Source organism: Lathamus discolor, chromosome Z, assembly GCF_037157495.1.
Source record: "Lathamus discolor isolate bLatDis1 chromosome Z, bLatDis1.hap1, whole genome shotgun sequence".
Taxonomy (NCBI): domain Eukaryota; kingdom Metazoa; phylum Chordata; class Aves; order Psittaciformes; family Psittacidae; genus Lathamus; species Lathamus discolor.
In genome coordinates this window covers 44,730,610-44,747,436 of record NC_088909.1, presented here as the reverse complement: position 1 = coordinate 44,747,436, position 16,827 = coordinate 44,730,610, and the positions used below count along the sequence as shown (strand labels likewise).

Below are 16,827 nucleotides of genomic sequence, written 5' to 3'. Positions count from 1 at the left end.
GTGCTACAGCTGGCATCTATCTAGGTAGCTAGCAGCGCTGTTGGAGAAAATTTGTGGCTGTTTCTACACGAGCATTTAGACAGGCTGATGTGGGGTAGGTTTCTGAAAGTGAGATACAGCAGCGCTAGCTCTTTCCTCCTTTCCCCTCTTTATCTAGCTCCTTTTTACCACTTAATTTATGAGGGGAGGACTAAAAAGGCAAAAGGACTTTAAGGACTTTATTCTAGAAAAAGAAACAATACAAGCAACAAAATATTTGGCCGATGGTGAGAACAGACTTACTAATCAGAAAATCTCCCTTCCATAGATGAAACTTACTAAGAATTTTTAATAACTTTTAGTTAGGGGAAAAGAGTTTTCAGACCATTTCCATTTTAGTACTGACATGGTAATAGATTTTATTCTTAATATTAGACATTCATATTTAAACCATTTATTCTTTTATGCTTAGATATGCTTTTAGTGTGTCATATAATTTGAAAGCTCACATATGATCTGACATGGAAAGAGTCTTACAAACTGCTTTTAGTGTGTGCCATATAATTTGAATGTTCACATATGATCTGACATGGAAAGAGTCTTACAAACTGAGAGGCAGTATGCCTATTACCTAACTTTGACCTCTAGTGATGATCCAGTCTGAGAGAGCCACGATTTTAAATAGCTCACAATGAAAGGTATGGACTTCCAAAAGGCATTTGGAGGATGCTTAGCTTTTAGATATTGAAGCTTTCTGTATCAGATCCATCTTTATGGGGAAACAGCAGGCAAAGAAAGGCTGAGTCTCACAACTATGTCCGGGAAGATCTGCAGCCTTTCAGTAAATAATGATTTGCAGAATAAAGAACTGCAGAGCATTTGCAAGTATCATATTTATGAATGTATTATTCCAATTCTGCAAAAACTTAAATGTAACTAAAAGCTACTGTTTAAATCAATGTACTTAGTTTTAAGCACTGTGAATAGGCCTGTTGGCAATCTTAGATTTCATCACGCAAGATATCTTGGCTAGGTGTCATTAAAAATGCAGTGATTAGCAAAAAGACTCAAAGTAACTGAAAAATGGAATTGATGTCTGGAACACAGCTCAACAGCAACCAAAAGCTGAATTTTCCTGTAAGCAAAACTAAAGCAAGAGTCACATGAAGCTTTTCACCTGTAACATGGTAAATATGGCACATGCTTTAGGAAAGATTCCTCGATATTTTTAAACAATCTTTCAAAGAAAGACGTTCAACTACACAAGCAGCTTCAGAGAGAGTCATAATGCTACTTTTTCCTTTTGCTGAGCTCATATGCTGAACATAGTGAAGGAGCTCAAGCTTTGAAAATAAAAAATCAGTAATGGAATTTGTGGTATTACAAAACTCAAACAAGGAAAGATTAAACTGACTTTTGTATCAGGAGTAAGAAAATCACACCCATATGCTTTGTGCTCTCGTGAATTTCATCTCACAGCCCTGCCTGTGTAAAGATGCCGCAGGGTTTCATGGGTTCAGGCTCCCATCCTACAGTGTAAAAGAAATCAAGAGGTCAAAGACGACCATTTCCCCTTCACACCTTCAACTTTAACTGTGACAGATCGGCAAGAATTTTCAATGTAAAGCTACAGTTATTTAAAGACACGGTTAAAAAATAGGTCTTACAAATACAGAAAAGATGTAAACAATGAAAGAGCTAGTGCAAGCTGACAGGACAAAAAGGAATGTATTGAAGCTACAGCAAGTGCATTTCACATTCAATGACAGGAAAAAATATTCTAAATTAAAAACAAACAATGGAAGAACAAACAACCCCCCCCCAAAAAAAGTCTTCAGAAAACGAATTCTGAAATGTGGCTATAAAATTCCAATATTATTAATCATTACTTCTAATCCTGTCAACAGTGTGAGGCAAGTGGCCTCATGACCACTCAAAATCTCATATAGTTTAGGACTGGGCTAGCACAGTATTAGTACTATATAATATCCATCTTTTTCTTTGGAAATGAAGTTCATAAAAACAAAAGCAGAACTTCAAACACTCTGCATCCTGCTTATTATTTCCTGTCACAAAATACCACACACTGTAAACAAGGCACTCCAAGGGCATGCAACTGTCCTGCTTACCTAGTGGGAAAAGTACTGCGAAGTCATCATCTTTCTCAAGGACATAAAAAGTATTGGGGTAACTCTTCATAAGCAAGCAATGCCTCTGGATATAATGTATATTCATCTGTTACAAGTTTTACTCCAAAAAAGGCAGATCCTTTATTTTAAATAGGCCTAAAGTGTCTGCTGTTTTTCAGATTATGTTTGGAGAATTTTGGTGTTGTGGAGAACAGCTCTTCTTTCTTCTCCAGCACGGCTCAACCCTGACTTTCTGCATCACTGTCTTCCCTGCCTGTTGCTACACCAGAACTCACAATATCGCATGGAGCAATCAGCGTTCCTTCAACATCCATGTTAGTTACTTCTATGCAGACGTAGTATTCCTTGGAGGCAGTCAGCCATGCCTACTTGTTTTACTTAGTATAGATAACATGCTAGCATTACCCTTGAAAGCAAAATATTCTATGTTAAATAGTATCTGAGAAGTCTTATCACTCTTGTCTGTAAACTGGGGGGAGGATGGGACTAGTATATTTCATAAGTAGCAAGTACTATAAAATATGCCATAAAGTCAAGTAACTTCCTGTTTATAATTAGGAATTGTAAATGCAAGTTACATATGCTGAACATTTAAACTTGCCTAGTTTTGCTACTCCAGAATGTAAACTAGGTGAAATGTCAGCCAGAACTTTTTCACAAATGTGTGCACTATGCTTTGTGAGGCTTTTTTAACAAAACAGGAGACCTTATTATTTGTGCACGGAAAAAAGTCCCACAGGTTTAAATCCACTGCTTAAACCCCACTGTTTAAAACCAATCTACAGCAGTTCTTTTTATAACAGCTATTGGAAATATTGCTAGAAGTGTCTTGCTAAACTTGACTGCATAGCAGAAACCATGGGGACTATCCAAATGTAATGTATACAAAACACCGTGCTGCTATCACACAGCTGTGTATACTGTAACTCTTTGTGCCAGTCATTCATTTCAGAAATATTATACACAAAAAATGGAGTGGAGAAAGGTGCAACCTAACACTTTCAAGAGCTGAACAGCATGAATGGGAGCCTTCTATTTTGAAAGTGATGCTTCTGTCTGGGCATACTTACCTGGCATAATTATAAGACTGAATAAATGAAAAGGACTTCATCTGTCATTTCTGCATGCCACTATCTTTAGAAATAGCCAGTTAAAAATATCTTGGTCATGGGCATTGCACAAATAATTTTATATATACAAGTATATAAATGTATATATATTATCTGTGTGTGTAAAAATGCATGTTAAACAAAAGCCCTATGATGATTTAAAAAACCCATAGCACACTTCGTAACTTATTTTTTAGGACAAACTATATTTTTACTTCAGAAATTGAAGCTATCAGTGACCTTTTAAAATGACTATATGTATACAGGACATTGTCAGATTAATATTGATTTTTTTTCCCCCTCCACTGCAAGCAAAGTTTAGAGAGTTAGTTTTCATATTGAGAAATACTTATCAAGCTTCAATTTTGCTTCTTGAAAGCTGATAATTAGGCCTTTTGATTGTAAGCTTTTTCTTAAGTCCAAGTAACCAAGCAACTATGTGCAGAAATTAACCTTTTTATTATATTATATACTGTAGTAGTAAAATTTGTTTGAAGTGCATGATTAAAAAGTTAGCGAAATTACAGAAGGAACAATCTAATATAGCAGTAATAGGTGCATTCACTGTGCATCTGAGAGGAGGAGGGGGGAAAAAAGAAGAGTTTTCAACTCATTTTGGCCTAAAGCATATTCAGGTTTCCAGGATTCTGACATCAGAACCCAGATAACACTGGTTAGAACCATAGGGCTTTACAATAAAAGCTAAAATATTGACCATATGATGGCAAAAAGTCTTTATTTTGTGGTTAACTTATTCTCTTCTAGCTACTCTCTGATGAAGTTGGTGGTGCTGTAGAGGATGATCTCCTTCTTCTTGACAAAGATCGTGATCGTTCAGCACTGTAGGCAACATGCTTATCATAATTTTGTATCTGAGCCTCAAGGAAATCCCTCTGTTGCTGGCTGATTGTCTGGCTAATCAGTCCAGGGAGAGCTTGAATGTTACCAATTAAAGTTTCCAGTTTAGTTTCCAGTGTAACAATTCTCTTCTCAAAATCTTCACTTCTTTCATTTAAGTCAGAAATCATGTCATACATGATGTTTTGAGTCTGAAAGTAGAAGGACATAAGCAAAGGTTTAGAGAGACCTTGAAAATATTTCAACAAGCAGCATGACCCTAAAAGGGTTTGTAAATACTTCTGCACTTCACAGACAAAAATAAAAAAAAAAAAGATACAAACATTATAACAATATCCAGTGTTGTGAAATAATTTCCCTTGTAGATTCACAATAAACCTTCTACTAAATTGATTGAGCAGGAATGCAATGTGCTTTGAGTAGCACTTTAGTTGTTACGGTATAAATGAATTAGTCAAAAGACCAGGCCTTTTTTGGAAGGTGAGGTGCACAGAAATGCACCATACATTTGTTTGCAAACAAATTCTTTGTTAACAGTCAGTTGTATAAGCCACCAGGAGACTGAAGGCTCCAAAGTTGTGATCCATCCTTGTCTCTTCTGTATTTCCTCTGATTTTCAACATCTTCATTCTTCTAAGCAGTACACAAATGTTTGTTTGATTTCTCCTTAAACTGAACAGGTACTCCTGAACTGGCTTTAGTAATAGTAGTTGGGTGGATTGTTTTTGAAATGTAGTGTAAGGAGGCAAACTTCAACTTCATGCTTCCCTGCTTCCACATTCACATCCACCCTTTACAAAACTGTGTCTAGTTTTAGCAAGTATATAGGGTGTAATTTAAAATGCTATAGTGGTCAGTAAAAATGTGATCTGATGAAATCTCTTATTTCATACAGACTTGAAACTCATTAAAAATAATTACTGAATTTCTCCCTGATAGACTGAGACTTCAGATTAAACTAGAGTCAAAACCTGGATGTAATTCAGTAGAAAAACTGGTTGAAGTTTATAAACCACCCTAAGGGAATGAAAATTAATTGAATGACTCAGCCTGAAGTATAAAGCACTTCAGCATGAGTGTTGATAACCCTAGTTCAAGATACTAGCACAACCCCTGAAAGCAAAACAATCTATGTTAAATAGTATCTGAAAAGTCCTTATCAGCTGCCAGAAGCACTAGACGGAAATGTATTTTCAGTAACTGAAGTTGTCAGGTGGTTCTCTAAAGCAAAAGGGGAATGAACACTGAAGAATTTAATCTTTGTTTTGATGCATTTTAAATTGAGGAGAGGTTTAAGGTACATGAAGAGGTGTACAAGAAGCCCTTAAGAAAGGACCATTAACGCCTCTAATGTAGCCTCAAATTGCAATCAAATAACTGTTAAATACTGAGGTCTAATGTGAAACCTGGAATGCTATCACCTCAGCCCTCTAACTCTGTAGTTACTATTCTATACTAATGAGAAATACCAGCAACAGTAGACAAACAGTTTGCAACTGAATAGTCTTTTTTTTTTTTTGGCAGCTATTACTCATTACAAAAACTTATACAAAAGCAGACCTAAATTTACTTCTCTAAAGACACTGCTGCATAAGACAAGCAGAATAGAAAACCAAAATGTCTAATTCCAGTCTGCGTAAAAGCCTGTGTACTATGGTCTCTCAACAGTACAGTCACTATCACTGGGTGGGAAGTCTCTTTACTACACAGCGCTACACTACTGGAGCCCACTCACAGTTTAGTATTCACCATGACCACTGCAGTCACTTCAGGAGCTTTCAAGATCAGTTTCTCAACACTGAAATCCTATTCAAATGTAAAAAAAAAAATAAAATAATAATAATAAAAAAAAAGGTGCATTCAAAATTTGGTCAGAGACATAAACAAGATGTTTCATTCAGTTGGTATTACCACAAAACACACACATATTTTCATTTTCTACAAATAGCATATTTGTTAACAATATTTGCATGTATCATTTTCACTTACAGACTCTCCAGTTTGAAAGGATCAATGTTGAAAACAACAGAAATTGCCCACTAACCTTTGCCAGGTCCACCAAAGTGTTGGCTTGATCATTCAGTTTTCTTTGTTCCATTTTTACACTTCTTAATCTAAAAAGCGGAATTTTAAGTCAGATTTTTTTTGTGCAAGTGGTCATATTAGTATTTCCAAAAGGCATGCACAAAACTTACAGGAGCAAATAACTGCATGGACAATGCCTTGAGTACTTTGTGAAAAGTCAGAATTGGTCATGTGCCTGCTACAATGGGAAGCATGCTTCTTCAACACCGCAAATAAGGAAAGAGCAAGGAAATGTGATGTTCTTGAGAATACCATTTGCCATAGTCAAAGTTGAATTCAAAAAGTGAGATAACAGTTTATCCAGGCTATATGAAAGAAAGCCATAACATTCCTGGAAGCCTCAGTATCATGACAAGTAGATATGGGAAGAAACATAGAAAACTGTTTTTTGTCATTTATGTTGTAGCAAACAAGAATCTTCCCATGCCTACATGACTAGATACAGGTATTAGCCCTGTTCTGTCGGAAATGGATTGGGTTAGCAGGTGTTTGAACCTGATGGAAATACAGTGATAAGTGAGTTTCTCATTATTTTAAACAGAACTTCTATATGACCAGCAGCTAAATAACCAACATACTTGCCAATACATTTGATTTTCTCACACAATTTGTGAATCATATTTAGATATGATTACATTTTAAACTTACATGATACATGCCTTTTCAATGCATTATTTAAACTACAGCATTGAAAAATTATGAAAAAAGCAGCAAAGGTGTATTTTTATCTTTTTTTTGCCTACCTCTGTGCATTATAATTATTCATGCACATTCTTTGAAAGACATGTACGTGACCTTTCTTTTCTGTTCTCTTAAAAAAAGTTCATGTTTTTCAGATTAACTTCCAGAGGAGTGGTTTGTAGATGTGATTTTCACAAATAAGAAATTTCTTCCTTAAATACAAATTTACTGTTCACCATTTCCCAGCACAGAAACACTTGGACTTTCAATGTGTTTTCTGGTGGCTGTTCTAAGCAGGAAATAGCAATTTTCAAAAACAACATAAAAAATATTTAAACAATATGTGTTAAGATACTAGCCTACTAGTACCTCAAGGGCCAAGCAAGCTAACCATTTGTTTAGCTGTCAAGTGAAAATAATTTCAGCAGCATTTGGTGGCAGGTGGTTTGTTAATGCATAATCTGCCTATTTCTCAGGGATGGTCTCACTTTGAAAGCCAGTTTAAAGGAAGTCTTCCTGGCGATACCCTAAAATCAGGAAGTTTCTTTTCACATCTTTAGTTACAGGGCATTTCCTTTCTTATCTAAGCTAACCACCATGAGAAAATTAGTTGTGAAGAGTGAAACATCTTTTTAAACACATGGAAATAACAGTTGAGATAGAAACCAATTGTTCACATAAAATTGTCATTGCAGCAGCTTTTTAGCTTCCCCTGGAGGTATCCTTCAGAGCACAACAGAAATGCAGATTGTGGCAATGGTTCTTTCAGAGGCTATAAGCTGGAGCTATCATAAAGTAAAAAATATGGAGGAGTCTCCAAGGAATGGAGTTATATCATTACAATCTCACAGCTGAAGAATTACTCAAAGGTAAGTACGAATGACTGGAGAATGATAATCCTAGTGTTTTGGTGAGAATCTCTCATATAATTCACAGAATAGTGTTTTCTGCATTTCTCAGTATTCACTGACTCATCTGTTTGCCCGTTAATATTTTAATTTTAAAATACCAAGAAATCCATTGTTATTGTAGCAATACAAGCTGACACCAACATGGTAATTCCTCATGATAACCAACCCAATACCTATCACAGACTGTAAAAAATGTATCTTTGGCAAGTCTTTAGCTTCAGCAGCTGGATTTAAAGAAAACTGTCAGAATTTTGTTCCTAAATTCATTAAGGGAAAATACGAAATATCTTAATATGAAACTTCACTTATCACAGCAAAAGATCATGATTCTGGATCACGTTTCCATGGCAGCAATCAGACCACTGAAGTTCACAAATAAAGACTCTATTTTTTGCATGCAGACAGTGGTAAATTCTGCAAATTTAAAAAGGAACAGCTTATACAACTTACTTCCGAGCTCTATTTTCATTTTGTTGAAATAAAAAGACAAAACAAAAGAAAACAAACTGTAAAATATACTAAAACAACCAAATGAGCACAGTGAGCTCGATTAATCAGATGGGAGTCCTAAGGAGTTGCTACTTCTTTCAATCAGTAACTGCCTGAGGTGGAGTCTAACTCACTTCCATTCATGATGAAGAAACCTGCAACCTGAAACAGCTTCAAACCTTCCCATTAACTATCATCTGTAGATTTTTCCATTCATACAATACACAGAGTGCTTTTTGATACTATCATTTAGAGTGATGATTTCACCATCATCTCATTTAGAGTACATGAGAAGCAAAAAAAGATCCAGACTAGCTGAAGGCAGCTTTAGAGCTGTGACCGTGAGTTTGATACTGCAATCATTATCTGCTCTGGTTTCTTGTATAAAACTGGCCCTGAAACTTCATTCCTTTTAGTTCTGTCTCCAGAGAAATGGTTGAAAAGGTAAAGGAGGGTGACAAATAAAAACCAAAGAATCCAGAAAGATGGAAAAGAGACATACACATCATGAGCCACTTGAGAAAACTGCAAAAGCGCTAGAGCAATGTTTTAAACCATGGCGCTTTCTTCAGCATTTTTAGAAAACTCCTGGTTTTGGTTGGTTGGTTGGTTTTGGGTTTTTTGTTTGTTTGTTGGGTTTTATTTTGTTATTTGTTTTTTTTTTTTTTTGTTTAAATACAAAATTTTTAGAAATGGGATGCATAGAACTAAATGACAAAGGGAAATTCATTATTAAAATAGCTGCTCAAAGTTTGGCTGGCACAGCTAAAAAAACATTACTGCTGTCACCTTCTTCACCCCACCTGGTTAATGAATTTTTAAGGCAGATGCAGAACAACACTTTACATCCTGTGATGCACTTTACATCCTGGGCTTGAATGATATATGATGTTGCAGATAGAGCCTGTTGTGCTTTTTAGATTCTCCTCTGAATATGCATACTCTTCTCTGAACATGCATACACACAGACACACATACAGACACACAAAATAAATAGCAAAGTTAAACTATGAAGAAATAACCTTTGCAATCAAGGACTTAAGTCCAGCAAAGGATGCACAGGGCATGCCATCCTCTATTTCAGAATCCCTGCTACTCTTCTCTGCCTCCCAACTCTTTAAGCTAAGAAGGATGACCAAACTGGGAAAATACAAGTTTTTATATCCACACAAAAATGCCTTGACTTTCGTCACCTTTTTATTCCTTCAAGTATTTCTGCAACAGCACAGTAACATTTAATCCTGTAAATTTGCTAAATATAATACACTAATCAAGGTTTATAGGATACTTCACACCTTCAGCTTAGCAACCTCTTATTTTAAAACATTGCTGTGAAATGGAGATACTGTTAGCCTAAATTTATTAACAGGAAATATGGTAACCTGGCCTTTCCTTCCTGTTTTTCCTGCAAGATGACATATAAAGGTGTTCTTTTCATGATGGATGCTTTCCCTGCATCTCCTCACAGGATCGCTCAGACACAGACCCACACTGAAAAGTTATCAAAACGTCAGTTTGAAATTAAACTTACTTAATTTATCTACATCTCCCCTGTATCTCATGGGAACTAATTGCATAGGCTGTACAAATGGCTGCCCCAGGCTGGATGGGAACATTGAATAGAGCAGACAAATTGTGTCATGGGTCTTGACCATTCCTCAAGAAGTATCTATGGTTCCTGTGGACAAAAGTCTCTTTTTTTTCGTCCATGTAGTACAGGGAAAAGTAGCTGAATCATTGTATAATTCCGCTGGTTTTGATGTGCTTCATGACAGATATGTATTGTGAATTTTAGATGAATACTTATAATCTCTCAATACCATAATTCAGCTTAATCATCCTACTGGTTACTATTCACAGGTTTTCAACCCTGGAAGATTTCAGTAGAGGGGAAGAACTCATCTGAATCATGCCAGAGGTGCTCAAAGGTGCTAACATAATGACTGTTGGCATGTACTCCCATTTTCCCCATGTCAGGGGTCATAGCTGACATACCAACATTTGATTTTTGGCACTCAGAATATATGATGGAGAGAGACAACTATTGGGTATGTCCAACAACACTTGATGCATATTCTTTTCATTAAAAACAACATAGCTACTTCTAGGCTCTCTTCTGTCACATCATTCTGATTATTAATTATTAAAACATTTACTACTAATGAAACTTTCCTCATTTTCTTCTGTCCATTGTAGCTTGTATCTTACTATCTGTAAGCAAACATGCAACAGCAAAGGATCGTCTCAGCAGCAAAAGACAAAGTCTTAGATAATTCAAGAAGCATAGGAAACTTCTAAAACAACACAAACAAGTTCTCTTTACCGTGGACATACACAACCAACATACTTTTTTTTTTTTTTTTGTAAACAGGTAACAGAGTAAAACCTTATAATTGTTTACTCAAGCGAAAAAACAACCTCAAGAACAATTTCAAGTATAAAGGCGACGAGGAAAAGGAGGGCGGGAGAGAGCAGGATGGGACACAGAGACTGAGAGTGACTATGAGGGAAAGAGAAACTAAGAGAAACCTGGAGAGAAAAGCCAAAGCAAAATAGTACTTACTGATGAATAGCTTGCAAGAATTTGCGTTGATGTTTCCTTACTTTTGCATGGTCTATCTTTTTAACCAGCTTTGTGTTTTTATAAATTAACCATGTTTCCCTGAGTACATTGGCTGCTGCATTTTTCACCTGTTTGATAAAAGAAAAACACCAGGCTGTCAAAAGTAGCACTGTGTCATGTTTTCTCTTTTCTGGAATAAACTCCTTCTAAAGCACTTAAGACCCTGCCTAACTGTGGGAAGTGGATACACAGGAAGTGCAACACTACGGGCAGAAAGCATAATTGGACCAAGGGGACTGCTGAGCAATTTCCATGTCACTTATAAATTTGGGACCAGCTCTCTTTGCATTAAGGAATAATCTGTCCCTCTTTAAAGAGGGAGCACTATTTGGTGGTTCTGGCAATATAAATTACAGTAAGGATATACTAATGCTTTATCTATATGGTAAATAAATAAAAATGTGCTTAATAGCGTAATAAAATCTCTCACTTTCTCATTTATGGTTAGTACCTCTTCAATCTCTTAGCAATTTAACAGTCTTTTAAAATATCCAGAGTGGTTTGAACGCACTTTTTTCCTTTTTTTTCCTTATATTTTTATTCTTGTTTCTTTTTTACTATTTTCCCAGGAGATTTAAAAGATCTTGTGAATTAATATGGCCAGTGTTCTGTTTCATAAGTCCTTTGATTTTTTTTTTTTTTAATGAAGCTTTCCATAGAATGTTAAACGTAAAAGAGTACCTGCAGTTCTTCAGGCCCTCCAAAATTTTCAAGAATGCTTAAGAACATCACAGAACTTCAATGCAATGTTGATTAAAGACAGAATAGCTAGTTACTTGCAAAGGAAAACTGTCATTATTATTCATCTGTATTTTCTCTCCATTCAACTTTGTATCATGCCAGTCACTGCAGCATCAGAACTAAGTCAATGTTGAATGAAAGCCATCACAAGAATGCCATGCAGAAGCTCTCCTGAGCAAGAGATTCCCAGCTTGTCCCTGGAGAAATGTTGGAGAACTTTGTCCTGCCTTTGGTCAAAGCTCAATCAGTTTGTGACCTGATGTGCATCTCAGATTTGTTCCCTAGGTTTGTTATTCACATTCTCTGAGTTTCAGGAGTTTGAAGCTACCCAAGTAGCACTTGGATACAGTATTAGACCGATATTTAGATTCATGACAAATAGCCGAATAAAATAAACCTTAAAACGCACAAATGAACACCAGACTCAAAATCTGGTCGATCTTTACAAAACCCTTTTCTTCCCTGAAAGACAGTTTGAACTCAGCTGTCAGATCACCCTAGAAAAGTGCCCATGTTGGGAATGAACAAGTTGTTTGTGGTTTAGTATCAACAAGGCCTTAACTAACTGTAACAGGAGGGCAAACCAACACACTCAGAGAACTAAAGTCAAACACCTTTGCACCTATATAAGAACTGTCATCCCACTCATCCTTAGACTTTCCCTGACATAACTGCTTAGGGGAGATGTCAGTGCTGGTGGGCACAGAAATGAGGGAACCAGCACAACCAGAACAGCCTGCCAGCATAACCTGGAAACAGCACGTGGAGACATGACACAGCTTTCTGCAGCAGAGGACCTGCAGCAACACACCGCTGCACTGATGCACGGCGCTGTGCTAGGCAGCCAACCTGCTTCCTGCCTGGACCAGAGACAGTTTCCTGCTCCGGCATCGACATCCCTCTCCACCCATCAGCAGGGATAATTTCTGCTGAGTTCTGTTGTAAGGACCTTCCTTTCCATATTGCCTCTTCTCAACAATGAAGATCAAATAAATTGAGAGGACTGTGTAGATCCCACTAATTTTTCTGTATCCTCAACAGTGACCTGTTTTATTTCAATAAAGGACTTCTATTGCCTGTTTGCCATATTCTTTCATTTTCCCAAATGTTACTGTATTTCAAATTAATTTATATTCAAGTACTTGAAGTTACATTTCAAAAGAAAAAAATTACAATATTTTTAATGAATTTAATGATTTCTAGAGGATTTTTAAAAATATTCCTTTCTAATAATATTATCCACAAATGTTGTTCAAGGTACTTCAATAATTATGTGCTGCTAAGTGAACCCCATGTTAAGAGCAAAAGGCAATTGGAAAGACTGTCTCAATCACAATCTATGAACATGTTTTTTTCTTAAGAACACCCTTCATAGCTTGTAATTCCTGTATCAGTCATTTCACCTATTTTAGCTAGAAAAAAAGGCATATTCTTCTCATATGTGGCGTGAAGTTTTTTTAGCTTAACGTAAGTCTTTAATTTTACAGCATTTAGCTGTTGGTTATACCAATTATACTGCAGTTGCAAGAGAATATATTCTATAGAGCATATTCAAATTTTCAATATTTCACAGTTTCCCTCAATATAGCAAAAATCTTCAAGCATTCAATTCCTTCTCCTTGCAAAATCACACCCTTGAAAAATTTCAGTATAATGGAGCAGGAGACTATTTAAAACAAACACAGAAATAAATTAACACACATTTCCTTTTCAGTTGTGAACAGAGATTGTGACTTACTCTTTTAGTTAGCTGGGTGTCCATCATGAAATTATGCACATGTTTTTCTGCTTTGGTAAGCTCTAACTTCCTTGCCACCACAGCTACTACCAGTGCAGTACACCCAGCACCCTGAAAATAATAAAACAAACCCCCAAGATGTTACTATTTCATTTTGCACAGTTTTTAGTTTCAGTTTCTTCTTTGCTGTAGAACTATGGCAGGCACCAGGTGGTTCATCCCTGGTAAATACAGTGAACATGCTCAAGCTATTTCAGTTCAGAGTAATAGGAAAAGTCTGTCATTACCGGTTGGTCTGTCAAGGCATCGAAATATTCATGAGCAGCATCATTTAAAAGTTCAGTTTTAATTCCTGCAGGGGTTGAAAATCTGAACACATCCCATTTGTAGTCCATAAACAAAGCAGGTGATGAAAACACTTTTAAACCCCAGAACAGTTAGTAAATAAACGCCCTGTTTTTAACAATTGTCTAAAGGTTACAGCAATTGCGAAAGAAGAAATAATACTAGATTAGTACTGAGCATACAAAAAAAGCTCTTTAGGATTTTCTCAGGGTGTAAAAATAATCATAAATTTAGTATTTACTCAGTTAGTATATTTCCTTGTTGTCCTCTGAGTCGTTCAAGGATCTTTTCTTACAGTATTGCTGCTTATCTTACTACAATTTAAAATAGCACACATACACAAGACCATTTCTTCGAAACTTGTATGGGGGAAGTGTCAATTTTCTCATTTGTGTTGTGTATATGTATGCAAGAACAGCCAAAGCCAGTACGTACCTGTCCCTTCGAAATGACAACACCTTTATCACCATCACAAATTTAAATGTGGGTTGTTTTTTTCAGGAAGGAAAGCAAAGGATGCCAAAATGAGGTAGGTAATGAGAAGCAACATTACAGACATCTGAAGTTGTCATTTACTTTACACCATGAATAAATTCTGCTGCCTTAGTTTTATTTTTTATTTTGTTTTGTTTCTAATGACTCTTTACAAGTTCTTTTTTAAAAATTACAAAAAGAAGATGAAATATATCAGGCTGTGTTTAACTTGCAGTTTCACCCCAATCTAGTTATTATTGCACCTGTGTCCAGTATAAAGCAATCTCTTGTTGTACACTGAAGCTTACCACATTTTCATTCACCGAGCTTTCTTCCATTCTGTCTCTATTTCTCCATTCTCCACCTCTATGAGTGCCTTACTCTCTCCAGAAAATACACAAGAAATATCTGAATCCAGCTTTCACAATAAAATTCCAGTAATAAACACATAGTGACTGCAAAATAAATTAACTCATTGGAAGCCCTTATTCACACAGTGTCCTCAAGAGAAAAAAAAATAAAAATATATAAATCTTTCTTTGCTCACTTACTGAGGCACACAATGAATTTTGTAAAAGACTGCAAGCAATTAATTCCTCATTCCCTGGTATATTGTTCCAATAAATCCATCTGCTCCCTCACAAACACCTAGTTCTCTGCAATTAATTCTCACCTAGCAAAGCTTCTATCCCCAAGGAGCTCTCAACATTCCTTTGAATGAGTCCTTTGTAATTTTGCTGCATTTCCTTCTTCCCTTCAGTCCTCAGTACCAAGCTTTCTAGTTTCTCTTCTTCCTCTTCGTGGACATTTACTTGAAGTTTTGCTCTCCCCATGAGGTGAGTCAAAACAGGTCTGTAAGTTCCTTGCCTTCTCCAGATCATTAAGAGTTAAAAAGGTAGAAGATGGACAATGCAATTTAAGGCTGAGCACTTCAGAAATCCACCAACCCCTCTGAAAAGTCAGGAGATGCTCTACCATATGCCCTGCCTCCCCAGAAAATACACAGCTCTCCTCTAGACTCCTTTCTGTGAAAAACAGCAGAAGGGAAGTGCTGAAGACCTCTGTGGGCAAATAAACAAATGAGTTACCCCATACATGAAGAGAAAACCGGACATCTTTTGGTCCAGTATGTCAGGATAACCAGGATCAAATTAATGATGTAACTTGAGTTCTACCTGCTTACAGAATGAATGCTAAACCAGAATGAGATTATTCATAGCAACACCCCTGGCAAAGTGGCACAATACAGCTGTTTATGCCAAGTTAGCAGGGCAGAGAAATATTAGATGCCACTTCCCACAGCCCCCGAAAAAGCCAGAGGAATGGTGATAGACCAAAGGAATTTGGTCTGAATTGAAATTATCCCAGCCTTTGCGATGAATGCTTTTCAGAGTGACTCAGCTGTTACAAAGGCCAAACGCTGTTAAAACCAGTAGCTTTTTATTTCATATTAACGACTCTGCCTGCAGCAACAGAATTCTGTCACCAGCAAGCTATGACAACCACATCTGTGGTGTATATGCACAGCAGTGCATATATGTATTCCTTAGCTCCAGAACAGCTTACTGCACTGGCAAGGTATTCCAACATTCAGGTTACCCCTCTTGGCTTTGTGGGATATGAAGGATCTCAATACATGAAAATGAGCTCTTTTTAGCATTTCTGCAAAAGAATGAAGTGTTACACTGTTTGCATGTTTATGTTTCACAGTACCTTGAAGGAAAACAATCTACACCTGCTATTTAAACAACTAAGAGCTTACAGAAATAAGACTGAATTCCGCTGAAAGTACATAATGCTATTTAATATTTTATACTACAAAGGTCTGTGCTATTTTATGGCTCCGTAAAGATCTCAGCATCCTTAAAGATACTAACAAAGTGAGAATTATTCCAAACTGCAGAAATGAAGTAGAGGCAACACAGTTACTTTAAAATGGTAGAACCACAAGCATCAAACTTTCCATGTTTTAGAATATCCTGATTTAGATGAAAATCAGTAGCACAAATTAAATTAATTCATGCTCATGTGCTCAGGCTTTTTTCTTATATCAATAGTATAATGCAGCATCTACTTTTTTATTAAAATTACTTAGGCTAAGCAAAAGTACTATGGCATTAATTTCAACTGCAAGGAGGGCTATTTTGAGAATAAAATTCAAAACAGTCTTATATTTGATTACTGTATTTTATAATTTCCAACACAATTCTATTTTTTCTGTTTTGAGTATACTAACCCACTGCTTCAAGCTCCTGCTTAACTTTCAGGGGAATTACACATAACAAAAAAAAAAAAAAAAAAGGCAGGTATATATTTTCAAGTAACAAGGCAGTCATTATTTCTAGTTGGAATTTGCTCTCTTCAGTCAGCCTTCTGTCCACCTCTTGCATTTAAGAGATTGTAGTGTATTTTGGCTTGGTAAGAACACTGATTTTAAGGGGACTTAGGACTTTCAGTGTCTAAAAATTTGAGGGAAAAGAGAATGAAAGAATACTCATAACATTCCCTCATCAGTCCATCACAATTTCAGCTAGATATATATATCTGAAAGCCACCAACTTCCACCTCACTGAACAGTCCATTTAAGAATGAGTACTAGGACAACTACTATGCCATCTCTGCCAAAAAGGTGACCCAAAATAGT

At 36.3% G+C, this 16,827-nt stretch overlaps 1 protein-coding gene across 1 annotated transcript in view; it reads right to left on the bottom strand.

Annotated features, from left to right (window-relative positions):
- Nucleotides 1-3,424: 3,424 nt before the first annotated feature.
- Nucleotides 3,425-16,827, bottom strand: part of KCNN2 (potassium calcium-activated channel subfamily N member 2) — a 58,890-nt gene continuing 45,487 nt past the window's right edge. The window contains exons 6-9 of the mRNA XM_065663147.1: nt 13,365-13,475; nt 10,826-10,953; nt 6,141-6,210; nt 3,425-4,287 (exon numbers count right to left, since the gene is read on the bottom strand). Of these exons, the coding sequence (XP_065519219.1) occupies nt 4,000-4,287; nt 6,141-6,210; nt 10,826-10,953; nt 13,365-13,475 (597 nt within the window). The 3' untranslated portion in view covers nt 3,425-3,999. The remainder of the gene's footprint in view (nt 4,288-6,140; nt 6,211-10,825; nt 10,954-13,364; nt 13,476-16,827) is intronic.